Source organism: Sorex araneus, chromosome 6 (genome assembly GCF_027595985.1).
Source record: "Sorex araneus isolate mSorAra2 chromosome 6, mSorAra2.pri, whole genome shotgun sequence".
NCBI lineage: Eukaryota > Metazoa > Chordata > Mammalia > Eulipotyphla > Soricidae > Sorex > Sorex araneus.
Window position 1 is genome coordinate 43,729,702 of NC_073307.1, and position 25,301 is coordinate 43,755,002.

Genomic DNA, 25,301 nt, shown 5'->3' on the forward strand with positions numbered 1-25,301 from the left:
TCTGTGAGTTCCTGCTCTGTGAGTTATGTGAGTGTGGTGGTGGGTTTCTTGGCTCAGGGTTCAACATTTCCTTTCACATGTTAAGCAATCACTTGATCCTTTGAGTTTTCTCTGGCCCAGAAAGACCCATTTTCAAAAATGTATTTTCTCTGTATTTTTCCCCTAGGAAGAAGCTTGTGTTCTCTCTTGAAGGCATATCTCTCCTTCTCTGCCCCCACATCTAAGTACATTTTGATCTATGAAAACTATTTTGCTTCGCTTAAAAAACACATTTTTCTCAAATTCAGTAAAAAGGTTGGTTGGGTTTTTTATTTATTTTTTTTTGGATCACACCAGGCGATGCACAGGGGTTACTCCTGGCCCTGCACAAAGGAATTACTCGGTGCTCAGGGGGACCATATAGGATGCTGGGAATCGAATCCGGGTCAGCGGCATGCAAGGCAAACACTCTACCCGCTGTGCTATCGCTCCAGCCCCTGTAAGGTTGCTTTTAACCCAAAATAAGATGTAACCCAGTCTTCAGTCCTGTTTAATTTATTCCATGTGTTCATGTCACAAATTCCCAAAGTTTGTTTCCTCCTGTGTTGAGTAAGTTATTTTTATTATTCAAATTAACTTAAAAAAACTTTCTTTTACTTTCTGATGATGGTTTCAGGTCAAGAACTCCATCTTCGCGATAGTACAATAGGGCATTTGCCTTGCACTCTGTTTTTTGTTTTTATTTTTTGGGTCACACACAGCGATGCACAGGGGTTACTCCTGGCTCTGCACTCAGGAATTACTCCTGGCGGTGCTCAGGGGGTCCCAGTAATGGGATGCTGGGAATGGAACCAGGGTCAGCCACGTGCAAGGCAAAGGCCCTACCCGCTGTGCTATCACTCCAGCCCTTGCGCTCTGTGGACCCGGGTTTAATCCCTGGTCTCCCCAGGCAACCAGGAATGATCCCTGAGCACAAAGCCAAGAGTAATCCCTAAGCACCGCAGGGTGTGGCCCCCAAACAAAAGAGAGCTCAATCCTCTTTACTGAGTTGGTTGCTACCAAGTTTTGTCTTCCTTGGAGCGGAGGAAACATGGACCACACACACCAGATGGAGGTGCTCAAGGGGCTCCTGGTTCTGGGTTCAAGGCTTGCGGGTCAGTTTTAGTGTTCTTCGTAATGTTTCTAACTTTGAACCCACTTTGAAAACATCGGTCGGGATTGGCAGCACTCAAAACACCCGCTTTTCTCAAATTTTTATGGGATACATGGTGCTTGAGAGCTCAGTATATTCCAGCGCCCACCATAGAAGGGGCTAATCGGAGCCTCGGAGAGTCACCAGGGCCACCGGCTCGCTGGGGCGCTGTGACTGCGGGACTCAGAGGCCCAGCAACTTAGCATCCCGGACAGCGGAGGAGCCCGCGAGATCTGCGCAGCCTCTCCCGGGACCCGCCGGCGCCGCGCGGCCCCGCCCCCCGGCGCTCCGGCCCCGCCCCCCCCGCGGCGTGCGGCACGCAGGCGCGTCCCTCGCGACGCGCGGAGGAAGCCCCGCCCCGCGCGGATGGAGGCCCCGCCCCTCCCCGCCCCGCCCCGCCCCTAGGCGGTTGCTCGCGGCGGCCGCCGCCCTCCCCCGGCCCAATGGCGCTGCTGCCGCGTCAGTGATGTGAAGCCGTGCTCGGGCTTGTCCGGCCCCCGGCCCGCAGCCCATTACACCATCCGCCGCGGCAGCCGCTGCAGCCCGCGTAGACTGGGAGGGCGGGAGGCGGCCCGGCGGGGCGGGGCGGGGCGAGCGGCGCGGCCGGATTCATTCCTGTAGTGCACGGGGCATGGAGGAGCTGCGCGGCCGCGGGCGGAGCTGGGCGGCCCTGGCGGCGGCGGGCACAACGGTTTCCATTTGAAAGGGGCGGCCCGAGCCCGAGCGGCGGGCGGCGGCTGGAGCACGAACCCCCGGGCAGGTAGTGGCGACGGCGGCCTGCCCGGGCCGCGGCCTGCGTTGGCCGGGGCGGGAAGGGGGGAGACGGGCGCTCCGGGCCGCGGGCGGCGGGGCTGGAAGGCCCCGGGCGGGGAGGGGGGGGAGGAGGAGCTGCCCGTCTGGGTGGGAGGGAGAAGCGAGAGGGGCAGGTTTTCGGGGGGAGGGGGCTCCTGGGGCCGGGGGCGCCCCGGGGTGGGGGCAGGAGCCGGGGTCTCGCTTGGGGCGGGCGAAGTGAGCGAACGGGCCGCCGGATTTCCTGAGCGCCCACCCCGAGTAGTTGCTCGGGCGCCGCGAGCCGCTCTCGGGCGAGGGTTGGTGGGCTCCGACCTTTTTGTTCTTCCTCGGAAACACCCACCGCGCGGCCTTGCAGCCTCGCGCCCTTGGCCCGCCCGCCCCTGCGGATGCCGGCGGGAGCCGGAGCCGCGTCTCGGAGCCCTCGGCCCCGGCCGCCGCGCTTGCCCCCTGGCCGGGGCGTGCGCCGAGCAGGACTGGAACAAAGCTCGGCGCCGGGGCGGGGAGCAGACCCGGGTGTGTGTGCCGGTCCCTCCCCTCCCCCCCTGCGTGCGGGAGGGGGGGACCCAAACATTGACTGCTCCGCGCGGACTTTTTAAAATTTTCCTTTTTTTCCCCATTGTATTCTCCCGTGCCTTTGGAGTTTGGAGGGCGGGAGGAGTGAACCCCGGGAGTGCGGGGGGTGCGCGCCGGGGTGCGCGCGCGCGCGCGCTCGTCTGGCGGTGGGCTTCGGACCCTAGGAAGCGAGGAAGGCAAGCAACCTCAGCGGGTTCTGCTGATTGGCAAATCCCAAACTGCTACTTTTGTTTCTGCTCTCGCTCTCTCTCCCCGGTCTAGTTCCGAGCGCGGCTGGTCAGATGCTGGAAGGACAGACTCGCCTGCGGCTGGCTCTCCTTTCCGGGGTGCAGGGATAACATTGAACTTGGGGCCTCCCCCGCCGCCCCCCGCGTGACTCTGGCCGGGGTCGTTAGAGTTCAAGCTGGAGCTTGGCCTCGAAGGATCGATCTACAATAAAAGCACACAGCCTTTGCCCCGGGGGACCTAAATGGATCTAAAGACAGCCGTGTTCAACGCAGCTCGGGATGGCAAACTCCGGCTCCTCACCAAGTTGCTGGCCAGTAAGTCCAAGGAGGAGGTTTCCTCCCTGATCTCGGAGAAGACCAACGGGGCCACCCCGCTGCTGATGGCCGCCCGCTACGGGCACCTGGACATGGTCGAGTTCCTCCTGGAGCAGTGCAGCGCCTCCATCGAGGTGGGCGGCTCGGTCAACTTCGACGGCGAGACCATCGAGGGGGCGCCGCCGCTGTGGGCCGCCTCGGCCGCCGGGCACCTCAAGGTGGTGCAGTCGTTGCTAAACCACGGGGCCTCCGTCAACAACACGACGCTGACCAACTCCACGCCCCTGCGCGCCGCCTGCTTCGACGGCCACCTGGAGATCGTCAAGTACCTGGTGGAGCACAAAGCCGACCTGGAGGTGTCCAACCGCCACGGCCACACGTGCCTGATGATCTCTTGCTACAAGGGGCACAAAGAGATCGCCCAGTATTTGCTTGAGAAGGGGGCAGATGTCAATCGCAAGAGTGTGAAAGGTAAGCCCGGCCCCCGCCGTGTTTGTGGCGTGCGTGTGCGCGGCGGGTGTTCCGGAAGTTGGGTGCGTCCAGAGCCCAGAGCCCCGTCCCTTCCCTCTCGCCCGGGGTTTGGATCCCAGCGAGCCCGCGGGAGCCCCACCCCACCGCACCCCACCCCAGCTTCCTGCGCCCCGTACTGGAAGCAGTAACTTTGGGTTCCTGGCCTGCGGCTTTTCCAAAGTTACCGAGCATTTTAGTGGCACTTGGTCTTAAAGCTCTGCAGGCTGTGAGAGCGGGTGCTTCAATGTAGTTTGTTTTTCTGAACTTTTAATTTTTTTTTTTTTAAAAAAAACAACCCTGGCATTAACAGCTGCTGTATTTAGTGGGCCTTATTTGGGGGAAGGCATGTGGTTCCTCAGCCTGCCAGGGAAGGCCAGGCCAGTCCACCTGGGAAGGTTGTACAGAGGAAGAGGAGAAAAATCTCTTCCCTTGCCCTGTTTTCGTGACCAGTTGGAAATCTTTTTTTCTGTAGCACGTGTTATAAATACGGCAGGAGAGAAAACAGATTTTTAAGAGTGCTGCAACATTTGAGAGAGCCACACAAGGGACTCTGGTGGAGGGACAGGTGTGGATTTGTTAGCTGGCAACATGTAAACACCTTTGTGGGGAAGCGCTCAGGTTTACAGTCTAGTATAATTTTCATGGCTTGTAAAAGCCCCAAAGGGTGGTTTAGACTTTATAAAACCTTAAAAGCCATTGTTTTGCGAGCATCATTTTATTATTTGAAACCTTTATTTTCCCTCAACATTTTTTTTGCAACAGCAAAGTTCTGCTCTAATGAAAAGGAGTATGAAAAAATAGCATACGTGGTAAAGGTACAACGAACACAAATTGATGGGACAGTGTTTATAAATAAAAAATAATTTATCACTCTTAATTTCTATACCTCCAATGCTAGTCTTCTGGTGCGTTCTAGAGGTAGCCTGAGCAAAAACAGGCTGATTTGTTTGTGTATCTCTCGCTCCTCCCACCCCCTTTCTCATCTCTGTTATTTTAAGAAAACTTGAAAACATGATTTTTTTTTTTTTGGTATGCCAGTGTACTCCAACAAAATAGCTTCCTCGTTTTGTTTCAAGGGTACACTGTCTTTTGTATATGACTGAATCTGTTTATTTAGTCCCTATTGATGGAAATTTAGGTCACATCCAATATAAATGACGCTGTTGTGACTCTTGAACAAAAGAGGGTTTTTGCACACTTGTTGAGGGAGTGACTGTACTCTAAATACCTGTAAGTGGAATCACTGAATCAAAGTGAATGTAAATTTATTACTGAGAATGTCTGCAGTGTCTTGCCTTTTAGAAGTTAAAAAAATTAATTATGGGATCCTGCATAATTACTGGATATTTACTGATATTAGTATGTTTTTAAAAAAAAAAAGATTTATAAGATGCAGGTTCATCGTGATTTTCTGGAAACGTTTTTCCTTTGGAAACAGAAAAAGTCACCAAATTTAGTACTCAGCTTGTCCTTCCAAAGATATTTCTGAGTTTTATGTGTAGGTAGGCCTGTGCAATTTTATTTTATATACTCTTCTATACCCTGTTTGTTAGCTTAATAAATGTTATCTTTAATGTCATTAATTATAAGGTCTTTAATTTTAGTTGCTGCATAGGCTTCTACTGAAGAAGTTTTGTGTTGCTTACATGCTTTTTTTACCATGGTAAAAATGTTTTGAAAACATTCCTTATATATGTTTTTATTTGTTCCTAATTATATTTGAGGTAGGCTATTGGATCAAATGACCTTTTTGGGATATAGTAATCATTCTGTAACGAATGCTTGTTTTGAGAGAGTGCTTTTTAAAGAATGCCTGAGAAAGCTTTGAAATCATTACTGGGAGAGACTGGGTTAGAAGGCATGGCTGCTTGTTTTTTCCTTGTTTTGGGCTTTTCTAATATATTGTGTTTTTTGGGCTACTCCGATGACGCTCAAGGCTTACTCCTGACTACACTGAGGAATTATTCTTGGCGTGCTTGAGGTACCATATGGCATGCTGGGGATCGAACCCAGGTCCGCTACATGTAGAGCAAGCACCCTACTACTCTACTATCTCTCTAGCCCATTTTGGATTTTTTAATTCATCTTGGTGATATATACTTGATAAACATGTTTAAAGTCAGATTTAGGTGTTTTAAATTCTTACATCATCTGTTATGCTATTTGCCACATGTCATGTAAAGCTGTTTTAAATACTTCTGCAGATAAAATGTATAAGAGGGACATAAAATGTATTAGAGAACGATACTATAAATGTCATAAATAGCTCATGTTTCATTCAACATTTTATCATAATAAACTGAACAGTGCTGGATTACCATTGCTGTTTCAGAAGAATATGCCATCTTTATATCACCATCATATGAGATTGCCCCTTGCAATTGACCAAATGGTCTGCTTAATTCTAGAAATCTCTCCCCCCCCCAAACTTTCAATATCTAGGATTCATGCCCAAAAAACAAAACACAAGGAGCAATAGCACAACCGGTAGGGCGTTTGCCTTGCACGCAGCCGACCGGGGTTTGATTCCCAGCATCTCACATGGTCCCCCAAGCACCACCAGGAGTTATTCCTGAGTGCAGTGTGAGGAGTTAACCCCTGTGGATCGCCAGGTGTGACCTAAAAAGCCAAAAAAAAAAAAAAAAGTGAATGAGAAAACAAGTTTATATCAAGTTTATATAGGAATTTGTCTCAAGTAGCTTTAATTTATATACAAGCATACTTAAGCATGCATAAATATACATGTATATAGTAGATATATACATGTATATTTATAACATGATTATAATATGTAATATAACATCTCAGTGTGTCATACTTTTACTTTTTCATGGTGCCTTTTGATTTGGAAACAGTGGGTCTTATTTTTTTGATTTTTGGGGAAACCATTGGTACTCAGGGGCTGAAAAAAATCTCCTGGTTCTTAGGGGATCATGTGGTGCCAGGTATTGAACCAAGGGGCATCTGCATGCAAAGCATGGACACCAGCTCTTTGCGCTATCTCTTTGAATCCAAACTGTAGTTTTTAATGGTTGGGGATAGATGGAAGCACCAGTGCATCTTCCCCTGTTCTGAAAATAACCTTTCATTCTTCAACAATCACTCATGAACTCTTCACATCTCTTTATTCGTTTAAGGAGCAAAATTGGATTTAGAAGCAGGAACCAGATGAAGGTGAGGTAGAAACAGCAGAGAAGGATCTGATAGAGGAGTAAGAAAGACTTTTTTCCCTGTATTTAAAATGGCAGAGACTGATAAGATTAGGAATAATATGGAATAAATAAAATTTTCTTATGAAATTTTGTATGTCAGTTCTTGGAAATGGTTCTGAGGAAAGGAAGCATCAGAGACAGTTTTGACTGGAGAGGCAGGCTCCTAAGCAGGTATTTCCATCAGGATATGGTAAGTCCTTGTTTGTTTGCTTTTAGGTGACTGTAGGGTGCTCAGGGGGCCATAGGTGATGCCAGGGGTCCCACCTGGCTGGGCTGCGTGCAAGGCAAGCACCTTACTCACTGCACCCTCGGGCCCTCAGAGTACTCTCTCGGATGTTTAGAAGTGCTTTTCCCAGTTGACTCATGGCCTAAGCACGATTTCTTCTCCCATAACATTCAGAAGGGGGAGAAAGCCATTTCGAGATTAAGATTTTCTTCTCCAGCTGACATATAAAACAGTTGACTTCCGGAGTCAGGAGTTCTTTTCCAGATTCTGGTCCCCAAGTGAACAGTGCTTAGACAGTCCTTCCCGGAGCGCTTTGTTTGTGCTGCTAGCCACCTTTGACTTGGGTGCTTTTTTGTATTGCTGTTTTTGTTTTTGTTTTTGATTTGTGTGGGGGTTTTTGGACTCAGAGTAAGACTTGACAGGTCTGTGGCGAGGTTGCTTAATTAGACTCTTTTAAACACTGTCATCACTCATGGGTCAACATTTCAGATACTCGGGTCACACAGTAGTGGGCAGCAAGAACAGTGTGCCTCTTCTCTAGGCAGAGCACCATGGAGGCTTTGAGAAGATACAGTGGCCACATTGATTGACTCAAGGCTTCACAGAGATGTCCAGCTGTCCTCGAAAAGATTGCTGGGGCTCAAATCTAAGGGATTTGATACAGTTTTTAGGACACAGAAATAGGCACAGGAGAGGCACATTAAGAAATGTACTTGAGGGGCTGGAGTGATAGCACAGCGGGTAGGGTGTTTGCCTTGAACGCAGCTGACCCGGGTTCGATTCCCAGCCATCCCATATGGTCCCCTGAGTACCACCAGAGGTGATTCCTGAGTGCAGAGCCAGGAATAACCCTTGTGCATCGCCAGGTGTGACCCAAAAAGCAAAAAAAAAAGAAAAGAAAAGAAAAGAAATGTACTTGATTTGGGCCTGGAGTGATTGCACAGCGGGTAGGGCGTTTGCCTTGCACGTGGCCGACCTGGGTTCGATTGCCAGCATCCCGTATGGTCCCCTGAGCACCACCAGGAGTAATTCCTGAGTGCAGAGCCAGGAGTGACCCCTGTGCATCACTGGGTGTGACCCAGCAAAAAAAAAAAAAAAAATGTGCTTGGTCATGAACAATTTTATAAATTTTATAATGCTGTATCTTCCGGTGATTAAACAAAAATAAAGAAATATATTTGAGTGCTCACAGTTGCATATTCAAGAAATTTGTTTGAGTGCCCACTGATTCAAATAATCCTTTCTGATTCCTGAACCAGGAATCAGAGGGTCCAGGAATCAGAAAGTAAGGATATTTGGATCAGTGGACACTTAAGGCTAGATTTAAAAGTACATTTACTTCTGAATAGAATTTTATTTTATTTTTTTTCCAGTGATAAGTCTGTGGAAATTTTTAGCAAAATAACTAGAATTTTCTCCTCCTTCTCTTCCTCTTCCTCTTCCTCATCCTCCTCATCTTCCTGCTCTTCCTCCCTCCTCCCAGAGTTTAAATTTTTTGATTAGGACTGGGTTTTGTTGTACCTCCCAGAAGGGAAATATATACCTAAAGATTTCAAGTAAGACAAAGTGTCAAAAGTGATTGGTCAGGATAGTGCTCTAGGGATTCAGAAAAGTGAGGGGGAAAAGCTGCTGGGAACAAGTACATCCTAACCCGACTACCATTTCAGAGTCCTTGGAAAGCACATACACTTAAAGCATAGGGGAACTTTGACTTATTATCCTTTGGTATCAGAGTTTTCCTAGATTTATTAATAAAGTTTGCTTCCTTAAGCAAAATTCAGGTGGCCCTTGGCATTCTAGAGATTTATGCAATTGAGACATTAGATTTATTAGCATTCTAGAGATTTATGCAATTGAGACATTAGATTTATTAGCATTCTAGAGATTTATGCAATTGAGACATAAATGTGGGTGGCTGAAGAGGTGTGGAGAGGTTCAGGTACAGGCGTCACTTGAATGCAAGTCCAGCTAAAACTTATTCTCTCCCCGTCTCTGGGAAGAGCTACAGTTTGGTCGGGAAAGGAATTTGTAATGAGATCTGAAAGGTAATGTTGATGGCTTCAGTCTCTGACATGCCTTTTATATAAATAATAATGATTTCCCCCCTGGTCTCATGACTTAGGTGCTTCTAGTCTTAAACATCCTATTTAACAGCAAAGCCCTTATCAAACGCAATTGCTCATCTTTGATTTTATTTCTGTGATTGTATCTTAAACTTTTTATGTAACTTTTTCTTTTCGTTGATTAAAAAAAAAATTATTTGGGTCATACCCAGCTGTGCTCAGGGCTTTCTCCTAGCTCTGTCCTCAGGGATCACTCCTGGGAGGCGGGGCGGGGGCAGGGGTTGCTTGCAGGACCTTATGTGGTGTTGGGATGGAAGCTGGGGGGCCGTGTGCAAGTCAGGCACCTGACTCTCCGTCCTATCTCTGGCCCAGAGCAGGAACTTCTTCCATGAGCACCCTGACCTGTATTGTGGGGCATACTGTCCCTGTGCCCCAGCTCAGAGCCTTATTTAAAGAATTAATGAAGAGACGACACATGGTAATCTTGGCACAACTTGTCTTTGATTCTATTTTTGATTCCTGTTTGTGAACTCCTATTCTTGAGTATCTCTGGTGTAAGAATATACGTGAGATGGGAAACATTCTGAGCAGAGGGACCTTCTGGTGCTCCCCCGGTATTTTAAAGTATTTCTCCTCAGTATTCTTCCCACCTTCTTCCAGTCTTCCAGTTAATTATTCTGGGAATAAAGCGCTTGGAAACAGTATTGTTGCACAGTGGAGTGCATGCCTCCTCTCCATCTTTACAGTGTGCCTGTGGTAGACTGAATTTCACCCCAGCTACAGAGCTCAGAAGAATGGAATCCAAGCACAGTAGGCTAAAAGGAGAGGGAGCTTTCTAAACAATTTAAACAAATATGCTACAGTTAAAAAAAAAAAAAGAAGCAAAATAAAATTAAACCTCTCATTGTTGCTTGTTAGTCAAAACTTCTACCAAAAACAGTTTAAAATACTAATGAGACCTAATTCACACTCACTTATAGATTGAAAGTGCACAACTTCAGGTATGTTTGAGTCATGTAACCATTAACCATAATCACCTTTTTGTCACTCCCTGCCCCTCCAAAAAAAATCTTCGTATTTAGTTGTTATCCCAGACTCACCCCCTCTGCAAATGCAGCAGTCTTAGGCAAATAACTGGTTTTTTGTCTCTACACATTTTCTTGTTCTGAACATTTTGGGGTGTTTTCCCTTCCCCCCCTTCGGGAAGGCACACCTGGTGATGCTCAGGAATTACTCCGGTGATGCTCCTGGGACCATTTGGGATTCTGGGGATCAAATACCGATCAGCTGTGTGCAAGGCAAGGGCCCTACCTGCTGAATATTTTGTGTAGACATAATCATTATGTGTTCTCTTGTGACTTCTTTCACTTAGTGTTATTTTTCAGAGGTTCGTCTATTTTATGTGCCTGCCAGTACATTATTGCTGAATAATCCATCGTGTATGTGCGCCATATTTGTCCACCCATCGTTATTGGGAATCTGGGTTCTCATTTTGGTTCCTAGGAATAGTGCCGGTGTGAATATTGCAGTACAGGTTCTTCTGTGGATGGATGTTTTTATTTCTCTGGGGCCTGTACTTAGGGGTGGAATTGCTGGGTCATATGGTAACTATGTTTAACTTTTCAGGAATGCCAAGCTGTTTTCTGAAGCAGCTGCACCATTTGACATTCCTGTCAGCAGTGTAGGAGGGTTCCAGTTTTCCCACACTTGGACCAACATTTGTTGGTTCCTCTCCCTCTCCCCCAGGCTCCTTCTAAGACAGCCATCTTAGTGGGTGTGAAGTGATACCTGATGTGGCTTTGATTCACGGGTTTCCTTTCTTGACAAATAAGAAAACTGTTAAGAATGGACTGCAGGATTTATACCAATAGTTTTTTACTTAATAGATAGGAACTTTTTGGGAAAAATTCTGAGGTCATGTTAGCTTACATGAGTGTGTTAGAGTGCAGTTTAATAACGCTTCAGATTATACCTTTAAACTCAGTTGCCATCAGAGTACAAGTTTTGCTGCATTCTCTACCTTATTCCATTGGATCCCCTCTTCTCTCTATTCTAGCTACCTCAGTTCTGCCGTTCTGAGTCCAAGGGTTTGTTTTGATCTGTTTTATCTTTATTTGCTTTTTATGTGTTTCATTGCTTTTCTCACCTATATTCCACACATGAGTGAGATTATTCAATATTTTAGACAGGAATTTTTCAGTGTATTTTCAGTGTAGTAGGCATGGAATCTAATTGTAAGACATTCAGTGCCTACTACAGTGGGTTTTTTTTTTGGTGGGGGTGAGAAAGGGGATGGCATCCAGCTATGCTCAGGGATTACTCTGTGCTCAGTACTCAATCACTCCTTTGGTGCTTGGGGACCATATGGGGGGCCAGGGATAAAACCCAGGTCAGCTGTGTACCATATGGGGTGCCAGGAATTGAACCCAGGTTGGTGGTGTATAAGACAGTCACTTTACCCATTGTACTCTCCAGTCTCTGCCTGCTATAGTGTTTTATTTTGTTCTTTTTTAAATTTAATTTTTCTTTTTCTTTTTTTCCTTATTGGGCCACACTGGGCAATGTTCAGGGCTTACACTTGGCTCTGTTCTCAGGGGTTGTACCTGGCAGGCTTGGGGGACTATATGGGGTGCTGGAAACCAAAGCAGGGTCAGCTGCGTGCAAGGCAGATACTCTAAAGGCAGAGCTTACTTTTGCTCTAGCCCCTGCTATAGTGTTAGAATAAGGGTCACAAGGATTGTAAAGTTTTTATTCCAGTATGGCATAAAACAAGCTGTGCCCTAATCTTCTTTTTAAACTCACATTTATTTGGCTTGAGGTAGTTATTTACTTGATAGTTATTTCACTGTAATCCCCTGCTGATTTTGTACTTTAGGTTTTGAGAAGCACAGTTAATTTGATTTACACTAAAATGTGCATATGTGCACACACATATAAAGCTTGAATCCTGTGATGACTTTTGAAGTCAAATCTGTTTAACTGGTGATTCAAGAAAAAGAAATTAAAATTCTGGGCTGGAGCGATAGCACAACAGGCAAGGTTCTTACAAGTGGCCACCTGGGTTCAGTCCCTAGTATCCCATATGGTTCCGTGAGCACTGCCAGTAGTAATTCCTGAGTGCATTGCCGAAGTAACCCTGAGCGATGCCCTATATGACCCAAGGGCACTCCTCACCCCAATAAACAAACACTTTTAAGTGGATGATTGGAAGCTGTGTTTGTAAACAGTTTATATGTGTGTGTGTGTGTGTGTGTGTAAATATATATGTATATTCATGCCCCAAATTGCAGGAGATATTAGATTCAATTTAGTTTTTACTCAGAGTACCAGTGTGGGAAGCTGGAGAGATAGCACGGAGGGTAGAATGCTTGCCTTGGATGCAGCCGGCCTGGGTTTGATCCCACATGGTCCCCAAGCACCTCCAGGAGTGACTTGACTGCAGAGCCAGGAGTAAGCCTCGACCACCACCAGAGGTGGCCCCCAAGCAAATCAAAATTCTACTGTTTTTGGATTTATACTTTCATAGTTGAGGATGAATTCCTGTTTGTCTTTTTTTTAATGTGCCGACTATAATAGGATTGCAGGTGTTATAATTAACAGCAGCTTGGATGGGCACTTTAGAACATAGGCGTCTTGAGGACTCCACTCCTACAACCTTCTAATGGTTGTTAGTGTTAGTGTTAGTCTAATGCAGTGATCTTCAACCACCTGTCCCCGGGTGTGTGAAGGTTGAAAACCACTGGTCTGCTGCTTTGGTTGTGAGTGCTGCTGTGTGAATGATGTCCAGGACAGGTGCTGGTCAGCAGGTGAGGAAGCCTGGCGGATGCTACTTGAGTGTATGAACACTTCCACAGGTCCCTTCTCAGAGTCACTGGCTTTATCATCTACAATGCAAAAACAAGACCTTGTAAGGTTGAGATGTAACATAAAGTGCTATCATTGTGTTCTTGAACTGTTTCTAAGGAGTACTTAATCCCAGGAAAATGCATGACCTGAATCCCTAATAGAATTTGGCACTTTTTTTTTAATGCAACAAAAGTTTAAATCAGTTATCTAGAAAAATTTTGTTAGTCCTTGTCATGTAACTTAGTAGCAACTGATCATGAGAACAAATAATCTGTAATTCTAATTACATTCCACTCAAGAGTAACCTAATATTCTTCATTGAAACTGACAGTCGGGGCCAGAGCAGTAATACAGCAGGTAAGGCATTTGTCTTGCATGAGGCTAATGTGGGTTGGATTCCCGTCAACCCATATGATTTCCCCAGCACAGCTAGGAATAATTTTTGAGTGCAGCGCCAGGAGCAACCCCTGTGCATTGCCGGGTGTGACCTAAAAAGCCCCACCTGCCAATAAACTGACAGTAAAACTATATACAGTAAGTACAGTAGGTTTGGGAGGGGGTGTGTAGAGTAAATTTATAAAAAAAAAAAAGAAAGAACATCAAACCTATTCTGAAACTGGTAAATAAGTAGACATTCTAAAAGAAAAAAAGTAAACACAAATGGGAAAGTTATATATATGCTTGTTTATAGTGGTAATGTAAATTAAAACTTAAAAATTCCCGTGCTGGAGAAGAAAAATCAATGAAAGTAGAATGCTGAGATTTGTAATTCCTTTTGACATGAATTAGAGTTATAGTATGTTAAGCTTCAGTACATTTGTAATTCTGTTCTAAGGTGTAGATACTGATTTTTTTAATCTGTTTTTTAATTAAAGTATAATGTATATACCATAAAATTAATCCTTTTTTTAGGTTGAGCAGTTCTTTTAAGTTTTGGCAGATTATTTTTTCTGCTGCAGTTGTGGAGAGTAAGCAAAAATTCCTTCATACTTCTGCAGTCCACTCCTCCTCTGTACCTACCCTCTTGGCAGTCTGTTACCTGCCCTTATCATTTTCCAGGCATTATTTTTTTTTTGAGGTTCTTTTTTTTGTTTTATTTTCATAAAGTTGTTTACAATAATTGATTACATTCCATATTTCAACACCAATCCCACCACTGTTGTTCTGAATTTTCCCACCACCACTCAATCCTGTGCCCCACAACTAGCACTGTAGCCCAGTTGTCCCGTTGTTTGTCGATTTGCTCAAGATGCTAGATAATTTTTTCTGTATTGCTTGTTATGGGCTGGAGCAAGAGCACAGTGGATAGGGCATCTGTCTTGCACGTGGAGAGCCCGGCAAGCTACCGAGAGTATCCCGCCCGCACGGCAGAGCCTGGCAAGCTCCCTGTGGCGTGCGTATTCAATATTCCAGAAACAGTAACAAGAAGTCTCACAATGGAGACGTTACTAGTGTCCGCTCGAGCAAATCGATGAACAACGGGATGACAGTGCTACAGTGCTATTGTTTGTTATGAATAGTATGAGATGTCTGTAAGGTTCTGTCTCACAGTAATAAAAACAAAAAAATAAGTAAAAAAAAAATAGTATGTGACATTACATGGCTGCTTTTGCACTCCTGAAATTCTAAAATTTTAAATACTGGGATCCGGAGACATCTATGCAGCAGGCTGCTGGTGCTCAATTCCGAGGTTCATTTGTGAGTCTCTGGATCTTGGCAGCTAATGCGCTTCAATGGTACCTGGAGGAATTTCTTGGTATGACAGTCCGGACGCTGGATGGGCGAGGAGATGTGAACGGGCGGCCTGGCATTTTCAGTCACTGGTCCCGCATGCCTGGGCTTTTCAGTGGAGTTATTCTTTTGTATGGGGGGCCCAGGACGAGCCCTTGAAGATTGGCTGTGAGGGTGGCAGTTGGGTTCTAGGGGTTTGTAGCTGCCAGGGTTCATTTCAGGCAGGAGTCAAGCATTAGTTTTAATAGAGAAAATTCTGAAGCAGAACAGCGAAGTGTGTAAATAATAGCATGTGAATTTATACCATAAACCCATCAGGAATGATGTGTTTATGAGAATTCATGAGCTGTGTAGACCAGAATGCCCCAAATTCAATTTGCCTACCACCTCCTTTTCAGAAAAGAAATTGCTCAGATCACAGCCCCAACTTGTTCCAAAATCAGCCTTCTTTAAGAAAAGAGGAAAGCACCCCTTCCCCCAAGTGTCCCTGAGACCACTGCCATCCTTCTGCCCAGCTCCCCTCATGTGCAATTTCACCCATTTTGGGAAACATTGATGTGGACTGTAATAATTTGGCAAAATGATGGAGTTACAGGTGAAAGGGAAAATCAGGAGAATTGGAGACACAACACAAATGGTTGCTCTAAGATTATGCTTGTATTTTTTTAAAAGCCTTTTTTTTTTTTTCTAAACAGAAACTTATCTAAAGGCTTCCAGGACATGAAAGTGTAATGGTTATGTACTTCATTTACTAGAATATTAAGAAGACCCTTTGTTAAAATTTAACTTCTTTTATTTTATATATTTTTTGGTGTCACACAGGTGATGTTCAGGGATCCCTTCTGGTGGAGCTCCGTGAGCGTTTTGGGATGTTGGGGACTCAACCTGGGTTAGCCTCTTGGAGTGCAAACACTAACAGACCCTTATTTAAGTTTTTTAGTTTGTTTTGTCCAGGGCCAAAGAGATAGTACAACAGGTAAGGTGCTTGTCTTGAAAGTAGCCAACCCAAGTTCGGTCCCCAGCATCCTGTATCAGCCCTGAACACTGCCGGGAGTGATTCCTGAATCCAAAGCCAGGAGTAACCCCTGAGCATCACTGGGTGTGGCACAAAACAAAACAAAACACCCAGTAAACTTATTTTCTCCTCAGAGGCAAACTTGGAGTCTTTTTTTGGCTCTCTCTCATGCTTTCAAGTAATGAAAAACCAAATACCTGTTGTAGCTTAACTGTTTAAGTTGCTTTCTGGGGTACAAAGGAAATACCCCAGAACTGTGCGTTTTAGGAATATTGCAGGTATGACAAACTGTTTACAGAGCAGTAATATATTCATGTAAGGTATTATATAATATTCTCATAGTGTATATAATACAATCCGCGTACCTTCCAGACTGAGTGATACATTTATTCACCAGGCAGTCTCAGAATGACAGATTGCCATGACAAGCCCAAAAAGGCCTCTTTGGACACTTGAAATTTCTGGTGAAACTTCAAGGGCAAATTTAGTGAAGAAGAGTATATTAGAGATAATTGGTGGGAGACTTACTTAAGGATTGTTGTGAACCCTTAGTCGGGTCTCTGCTTACTTGCAATGTGTATTAATCGTGTCTTTCAGATTTTGGTAAACGATAGCCCAGGGCTCACATCTTGTCCCACCCATTGTTTTGAGCTGGGAAATTCTGTGGAATAGTGCAAGTTTTTACTGTGAATTTTGAGTTAGGGTTAATTTCGTCAGAGTCTACAATGGCTAATATTTAAATACGATCTCAGAAATGAACAGTATGCTGAAATGGCAAATGGGAGGTATGGGTTTATATTTTACTCTTAGTTTCCATGTTCTCTGTAGATACGTTTATCTTCTCTAGAGAATTACAAGATTACCAATAGGCAATAGTAATAAATGAAATTTAGGAAAAATTTAAAATGTTTTGATAACAGTGATTCCCTTTTTATTCATTTCTACCTTTTATTGCTTCTCTTTTCTCTGGATGTAATTTACTATTTTCTTCCTGTATCTTAACATGAAAACATCTTATTTTACAGCCTATCCTACTTTTTCATTCTTTCATCATGCTTTTGTGTACCTTTCTGTTTTTACCTAGTTCACCAATTCTGTATTCAGCTACATAAAATCTACTTTTAAAGCTACCCACCAAGTTTTCCAGTTTTAGAATGACCATTTGGTTCTTTTCCATTTTTTTTGCCTAATTCTCAGTCATTTTCAGTCATTCCTTAATTTTTGACTATACTAGGTATAATTACCTTAAAGTCTTTTAAATAGCTTCTAATAGCTATTAATAAATAGTTTCTAATAGCTATTATCTAGGCCTTTGTTTGGCCTTTTCTGTCAATTTAACTATTTTTTGATGTTTCATCTTTGGGCCACACCCAGCTGTGTTCAGGGCTGACTACTGGCAGGGCTTGAGGGGACCGTATGGGGTGCTGGTGTTTGAACCTGTGTGAGCTGCGTGCAAGGCAAGTGGCCTCTCTGCTGTACTGTCTCTTCAGCCCTCAGCTTCAGATGCAGCCTTTGGGGGCTATAATCATAAGTGTAGGGGATTATCATTTTATCGCTCTGGATTTGCTTTCTCCAGTGACCTGCAAGGTTGTCAAAAGCCTTGTTTAGTTTTTAGCTGTCTCTCCCAGAATCCATAGCGGTCCTGCGGGGCATCCTTACTCCCAAGTCTGGACTTAATATTTTATTTCTTCTGGGTATTGTTCCTGTCTTTAATGCTTAAATGTTCTTTTGTTTTTGTTTTTGATTTTTCATTTTGGGGCCATACCTGGTGTGCTCAGGATTTTATCTTTTGCACTCAGGAATTACTCCTGGTCGTGGTGAGGGACCAAATGGGATGTTGGGGATCGAACTCAGATTAGCCACGTGCAAGGCAAATGCCCTGTCAGTGGTACTCTTGCTCTGGCCCCTCAGACAGATTTTGTTTTTTAATTTTTTTTTCCAGTTTTTAGTGGGCAAGTTATCATATTATCTTTGCCAGTGCTAGATGTGAAAGGCTTTATCATTATTATTGAACACTTTTTAAAAAATAACTGCATGTGCATACCGAAAAAGTACATATCCTCTATCTTACCCATATGGAAATTCAGTTAGTTACAACACTGGCCTTAGCAGCATTTTTATTCTTGATTATATGTTACTCTGAATACAGAAGAATGCTAAGCCTTCATTTTCTATTCATATTTCTCTTATACTATCAGTTTCTTATGAAAAAAATGAAAATAGTGAGGAGTCTTAATTCAGAGGATTAAATGATAAACATTAAAAATATAAGGTTGGCATGTTTAAATGAATTTACTTTGAACAAATGAAGTTCAGTAGTCAGAAGTTCTGAACTCTCTCAGGGCTTGGCTGTCTGATACATTATTAATATGTTGAGTCAGACAACATTCCATTGTAAATCATTGGAATCATGGGTCAGAATAAACATAGCCCAGGTTAATTAAGTTTTCCTCATAGACAGCATGGAAGACTAGAATAATTTCATGAAGGAATTAAAGCCGTAGTGTATGATTACTTGCACTTACTGAGTTTTAGTTACAAAGCACCTTTGTCATGTCAAGGTTTTGGGTTTACCTTGCTTTCCAGTGCATATGCTGAGTCGGTCTCCATGGCCACTCCCGTGCTTAGGTGACTCATTGTGTAATTATACTCATAGCTAACATTTATGGCAGTGATGTAATAGGACATGCAGCTTGATCATAAGGGAAGAAGGCACAAGTGGGGTCGAGAGGAATTTACGCCCAGGCTTTTTTGCTCTCTCCTTACAGTCTTCCCCATAGCAACATAAATACATGAGCGAAATCTTTCTACCCAGGGAAACCATCAGGCACTCAGCACCTAAGATGGTTTATTAGGGGCTAGTCACATGGGAGGCACTTTTTGCCGAGCACAGACCTCAGACTTCCAGGGAAAAGTAGGTGACAGGCATAAACCGCATTGTTAGTACAGTGTAGGCACATTGAGCCACCCTTGTCGTTCAGGGGAAGTTTTATAACTTGGAACTATTCAGCAGACAAGTTCCAGGTGCCAGCACAGTGCTATAAGGAGGTCTTTCCAAGGATCAAAGTGTCAGCCTGTTTAGTGGACTGTCTTCTGCACACATGACTGAAATGACTCACCCTTGGCATTTTCTGTAAAAAGCCAAATGTAAATATTAACGAGCCACAGGATGAATTTGTTTTGATAACCAGTAGAATGCTTAGACATTAATTTTAGGTAGCTAGAATACTTGAATGATTATTATGCCTTAATATGTTTCATACAGACTTCTAGTGTGCCAGTGCCTGGTGTCAGTTTTAATCCATGTGTGGGAAGAACAGGACAGTGTTAGAACATTTAGTACATCTAAAAAGAATGTTTTAAAAAATTAAATTACAATGGAAATAATCTATTATGAAAGGACACTTCAGATGTCTCCTTTTAAAGTTCATACTGAACCACCCACTTATTTTTTTCAGATTCCATTAGGCTTGTTTTTCTTAATGAGAAAAGTACTTTGTTACCAAGAATTTTGACAGAAAATTCTGTCACTGTCATCACTGTCATCCCGTTCATCGATTTGCTCGAGCGGGCACCAGTAACGTCTCCATTGTGAGACTTGTTACTGTTACTGGCATATCGAATATGTCACAGGGAGCTTGCCAGGCTCTGCCATGTGGACGGGATACTCTCGATAGCTTGCTGGGCTCTCAGAGAGGGACAGAGGAACAGAACCCGGGTCGGCAAGGCAAACACCCTACCCTCTGTGCTGTCGCTCCAGTACGGCCATACCATCCTGAATGCGCCCAATCTCGACAGAAAATTACTGAAATTCAATTGGCAATAACTTCTCACTACTATTAGGATCAAGTCAGAAGTTTGGATATTGTTTTAGTTCGCTCAAATGCAGAAGCTGACCCAGAAAGTTAAGTGACTGTCAGCAAAACTATGAATGACTGGTTAATTTCATTTCATCAGTTTTTAGTCACAAAATGTACACTTGAAAACATTGTTTTAAAAAAATCCAGAAGCTGTAACTTACAGATATCTTTTCAGACCTAATTTGGTCATTTCTCCTATTCAGTATTTATTCAAGCTGGGTATTCTTTATAACCTTTGCTGTATATTAAAAAGTTCTAGATGCTGCAAATCATTCCCCCCCCCTCATTTGTGATAAAATTAAAATATGTCTAGGTTGGATTTTCCTGTTTTCCCTTGGGTTTTAAAGTTTGTGTCTGTATTACATTGTATCCTGGTTTTTCCAAATATATTACCTCTTTTTTTTTTTTTCCCCTCTCCCAAGGTAATACTGCATTGCACGATTGTGCGGAATCTGGAAGTTTGGACATCATGAAGATGCTTCTTATGTATTGTGCCAAGATGGAAAAGGATGGTTATGGAATGACTCCCCTTCTCTCAGCAAGTGTGACTGGTCACACAAATATTGTGGATTTCCTGACTCACCATGCTCAGACCAGCAAGACCGAACGGATCAATGCTTTAGAGCTTCTGGGAGCTACATTTGTAGATAAAAAACGAGATCTACTCGGGGCTTTGAAATACTGGAAAAAGGCAATGAACATGAGGTATAGTGATAGGACTAATATAATTAGCAAACCAGTACCACAGACACTAATAATGGCTTATGATTATGCCAAGGAGGTAAATAGTGCAGAAGAGCTAGAAGGTCTTATTGCTGATCCTGATGAGATGAGAATGCAGGCACTGCTGATTCGAGAACGTATTCTTGGTCCTTCTCATCCTGATACCTCATACTATATTAGATACAGAGGCGCTGTCTATGCAGACTCGGGAAATTTCAAACGATGCATCAACCTGTGGAAGTATGCTTTGGAAATGCAGCAGAACAACTTGGACCCTTTAAGCCCAATGACTGCCAGCAGTTTATTATCTTTTGCAGAACTGTTCTCTTTTATGCTACAGGATAGGGCTAAAGGCCTGTTGGGCACCACTGTTACATTTGATGATCTTATGGGCATCCTGTGCAAAAGTGTCCTTGAAATAGAACGAGCTATCCAGCAAACCCAGTGTCCAGCTGACCCATTGCAGTTGAATAAGGCGCTTTCCATCATTTTGCACTTAATATGTTTGTTGGAAAAGATTCCTTGTACGCTAGAACAGGACCACTTCAAAAAACAGACTATCTACAGGTTTCTTAAGCTGCATCCAAGGGGGAAGAATAACTTCAGCCCTCTTCATCTGGCGGTGGACAAAAATACTACCTGTGTAGGGCGGTACCCTGTTTGTAAATTTCCATCTCTGCAAGTTACTGCAATACTGATCGAGTGTGGTGCTGATGTGAATGTCAGAGACTCTGATGACAACAGTCCCCTACATATCGCTGCTCTCAATAACCATCCAGACATCATGAATCTCCTTATCAAATCAGGTGCACATTTCGATGCCACAAACTTGCACAAGCAAACTGCTAGTGACTTGCTGGACGAGAAGGAAATAGCTAAAAATTTGATCCAGCCCATAAATCATACCACATTGCAGTGTCTCGCTGCTCGAGTTATAGTGAATCATAGAATATATTATAAAGGGCATATCCCAGAAAAGCTAGAGACCTTTGTTTCACTTCATAGATGATAATTTGACTATATTTTAGCACTGTTAAAGCACGAATTGGTAACAGTTGTTTCATGAATGAGCACTGTTGTGATAACACCAGCATTCATTTAGCTTGATATCGTCGTGCTCTCATTGGCTAAAGCATTATAAGTATCAAACTTACAGGATTGGTTTCCCAGTATTTAATATAAATATACCATATAATATATTGTTTGTGAATTACTGAGAAATGTAATGTCATTCAAATTTCTAAAATTGTCTGCCAAAGGCTTACCCATTCTGATTTTGTTTGCTGTTGGGTGTTTGGGACAGTTTTTCAGCAGTGTCTTTATACTTTACTGGTTTGTGAATTTTATACAATAGAAAGGTCTTCCCCACCCCCCACCAACGCCCCCCTTTTCACTTTTCTTCAGGCTTCTCCTTTTTTGGCTTTTTTTTTTTTTCCCTAACCTTTTCTACTCAAAATAGTCCCTCTCCTTATGGACCCTTGCTAGGTGGTACAAACTTGATGGACTTGTTACCATTTGCAGTTACCATAAGTGCTTTATCTTCTCTATGCACCGGCTTAAACTTGACTGTTGTCTGTTAGCATATTTTTTATGCAGCAGTTGGTCAACTTCAACCCAAAACACTGTTGAGTTTGTTACAAAGTTCATTTTATGAAAGTACTCTTTTGTAGCATGATACTTTTTAGAGCTACTCAAGTCAGCTAATGATCTGAGCTCAACTTTTTTTGGGTTTTTTTTTTTCTTCTCACATTTGAGGTTTCTCTAATCCACTGAAATTATTGTGTGCTAAATTTGGGTAACAAATCTAACTCATTAACCCGGTTGAAATTTAGGTCTGTCATCTTAATATATCCTGCAGTTAAAGGAAGCATCGTTACAAAGCGACCCACCTTTCATGCTGCGTCGGCGTCGTCCTGCTTGTGCTGATGATGTGATTAGGTGTAGAGAATCCGCTGCGATTTAACCTCAAAGTTTATCACACAGCTTAATGACTCACATGGAAATATTCAGTAATTGAACTGCAAATCACTTTTAGTTACAAAAAAGAGCTGAAGCATGTCAGTGGCATGATGCTTGCCAAGCCAGATCTAGGCCTCTAGGATAATTAAGGTATTTTAGTACGCAATTTACTGCCTTCGTATCAAAGGTCAGTAACAGTGTTCTTTCTTTCTTTGAGCTTAAGTATACCTTTAAAAATAACTTGCATGGATTACTTTGCTCTCAATTATTTGTCACAATAGTTAAACACAAAAGGTTGCAGTGCTTCTATTCCCTTACTAAAAATTAGTGTTTCTTTTTCCTTTTCCTTTTTTTGGTTTTATTTTATTTTATTTTTTTTAAAAAACAGCTTTGCTAATGCCACAGAAAGGGCTCTTTTAACTTAAGAAAAGATAAGTGAAAAGTACTAAAAAAGATTCAGGTAATTCTCATTCAGCACTTTATTGTTATTCAGAATAAAATTTATGATGGCATATTTGCCCTGCAAATGTCTTAATGAAATTGTTCTGAATAAAAGGCTCCTTATTGGTTTGAGAAAAACTCTGTTATCCTGTGAGTTTAATGAGCTTCATCACTTGGATTTTCGTGTTGACTTATTTCTAAGGTCGATGGAATGTTATTTAAGGAGTAGTCATTGCACTCATGTTAGGCTTATCTTCAACTTTATTCAGTAAAAAACTAATATAATGACAAGTAGTAAAAATGAAATTAGGCTTTCTGGTTAAATAATTGCGGTTAAATAGTTTTAAAGATTCTTGCTCATTTTACTAGGTTGTAAATTTAATTTCACCATTGAAAAAAGGCAAGTTAGATATATAACTTTGCTGTCCAACCTTTTGATGAAATTTTAATATCTTATGGGTAAATTTGATGAAATAGTCAACTGCCACATATATTAAGAAAAATTTGACTTAGGCGGCTATTTTAAAATGCCAGATGTCAATATTTTGCTTCTAACCTGTGATATAAGTGAAATATGCCTGAGTTACTGTAATGTGCAAAGAAAACTTGAAAAGTATAGTAAATCTACCTTAGTTGATCTTGGTTTGTTTTGGGTAAAAGATGAACTATTGCATTTCTTAAGTGATTTGCTATTCCCCCCTTTGCTAGGAGGTGGGAAGGAGGTCTTGCGTACTCTTCTAAAACAAGGTACATCTATTGTTTTACAGGTGAAGTTGAATTGTGCATCTCTAGTGTAAAGAATTTCTTTACAAAGCATTTTTCACCACATACAGTAGACAGCATAGGACAGCATAGGACTATTTCTCTGTCTTGATAATGAAAACGCTTCACTTCAATTAGGATACCGTTCTCTGCTACTTGCCATCTCCTCAAATGTTATGTGAGCTCTTGAAAGATCTGTTTACTAGCTCAGAACTATCCTATGATAATAGTTTTGAGGCAGTTACTAAAATAACCTCAGATACTTTAGTTAAGATCTTTGTCAGAAAGTATTCTCAAATTTGTTCTGAGATTGAATTAAACAACATTTAAATTTGTGGGGCTTTTTCTTAACTATGGTGAACAGTTGAGTACTTGATTAATTGTACTCACTTGAGTCAAATCGATTGTACCCCTGAGCATGGTAATGTCGTTGGAAGTAATGTGTAAGTTGTGATAATGTTTCTACCCAAAAACCATTTAAGACTTGCTGAATTTTAGATGTTCCACTATATCACTTCTATAAAAGAGATGGTCATTGGACTGAGATTAGATGTCACTCTTTACTGTAAAGACAAGTGGATTATAGATTTTAAAAAACAGTCATTTTCTTATCCATTGATTTGACGGGTATAAGCTCAAAGGTTGCCCATTATGATTCTGCAGTTAAGGGATGGCTCACAACATAACAACTGTCACGTTCAGTATTGTAGAGATCCAATCTACTGTGACTTAGAAAAATCATTTCTATTTGACAAAAATAACTTAAAAAAAGACAGTACCCAGAGTTGAAACCTTAGGGCGAATTTGGCAGATACTAATAATCCTTACAGTTCTAAATTAATTTTCTGAGAATTGTGGGCCCGATGAGATAATAATCATATTCTTGTACACTGTAACAGGAGCATTATTGCTTGAAACTTGAACTATTTTAGGAAGCTAAAATTAATTGGTCATCATCTTTTTTCCCCCCCTCACCTATCACTGAACAACTAGTTTCTCTCCCTTTCCGTCAATTCCCATTGTGTATTTTTCAAAAGAAGTACTGTATTCAGATGCCAGCCAATAAATTGTCACACAATGGAAAATGATATGCCACAACATTCATTGTAAGGTTTAATAAAATTTAATTTGCACCAAATATAAGTGTATGCTTATTAAGTTTTGTTTGGGGCCATACCCAGCACGGCTCAGTGCTTTTTCCTGGCTCTGTGCTGAGGGGTTACTCCTGGCGGGCTTGGGGACCATACCGGGTGCCAGAAATTGAACCCAGTTCAGCCTTGTGAAAGGCAAGCACCTTACCCACTGTACTATCTTTCTGGATGGCCTCCTTAATTTTTTGGGGGGTGGCGGAGGGGTTCTCCTGGTAGTGCTTGGGGGACTATGTGGTGCCAAGGATAAGACCTTTGATCTATCTTCCCTGTCCCTGATTTTCTGGGTCACACCCAGCGATGCACAGGGGTTACTCCTGGCTCGCAATCAGGAATTACTCCTGGCAATGCTTGGGGGACCATATGGGATGCTGGGCATCAAACACAGGTTGGTGGCATGCAAGGCAAATGCCCTACCCACTGCCCTACCGCTCCAGCTCAATTCTTAGTACTTGATTAATCTTATCCCAAAGTGTAATAGTGGACTCGTGTTAGGAAAAAAAACAACTACTTGATAATTTACAGTCAATTAGAACTTGAGAACATTTGTTCTTCAGTGTGACAAAACTTTATTCAAACTTTTCCAGTAAAGATGTGTTCCTGTCTTGACCAGTGTCAGCCGCTGTGAGGCAAGTGCTGTCTCTCCAGTCTGAGACTTAGAAACTGATTTGGTATTAAGTATGATTTTATGAATATCATATGAAGGTATGTTTTATGTTTTTATTCT

The 25,301-nt window shown here is 42.8% G+C and overlaps 1 protein-coding gene across 1 annotated transcript; it reads left to right on the forward strand.

The window, feature by feature from the left end:
• Positions 1 to 1,750: 1,750 nt before the first annotated feature.
• Positions 1,751 to 24,579, forward strand: FEM1C (fem-1 homolog C). Its single transcript, XM_055142417.1, has 3 exons — positions 1,751 to 1,931; positions 2,798 to 3,549; positions 19,964 to 24,579. Exons 2-3 carry the CDS (start codon positions 3,006 to 3,008, stop codon positions 21,271 to 21,273), a joined length of 1,854 nt encoding a protein of 617 aa, XP_054998392.1. The 5' UTR covers positions 1,751 to 1,931; positions 2,798 to 3,005; the 3' UTR covers positions 21,274 to 24,579.
• The last annotated feature ends 722 nt before the right edge of the window (positions 24,580 to 25,301 follow it).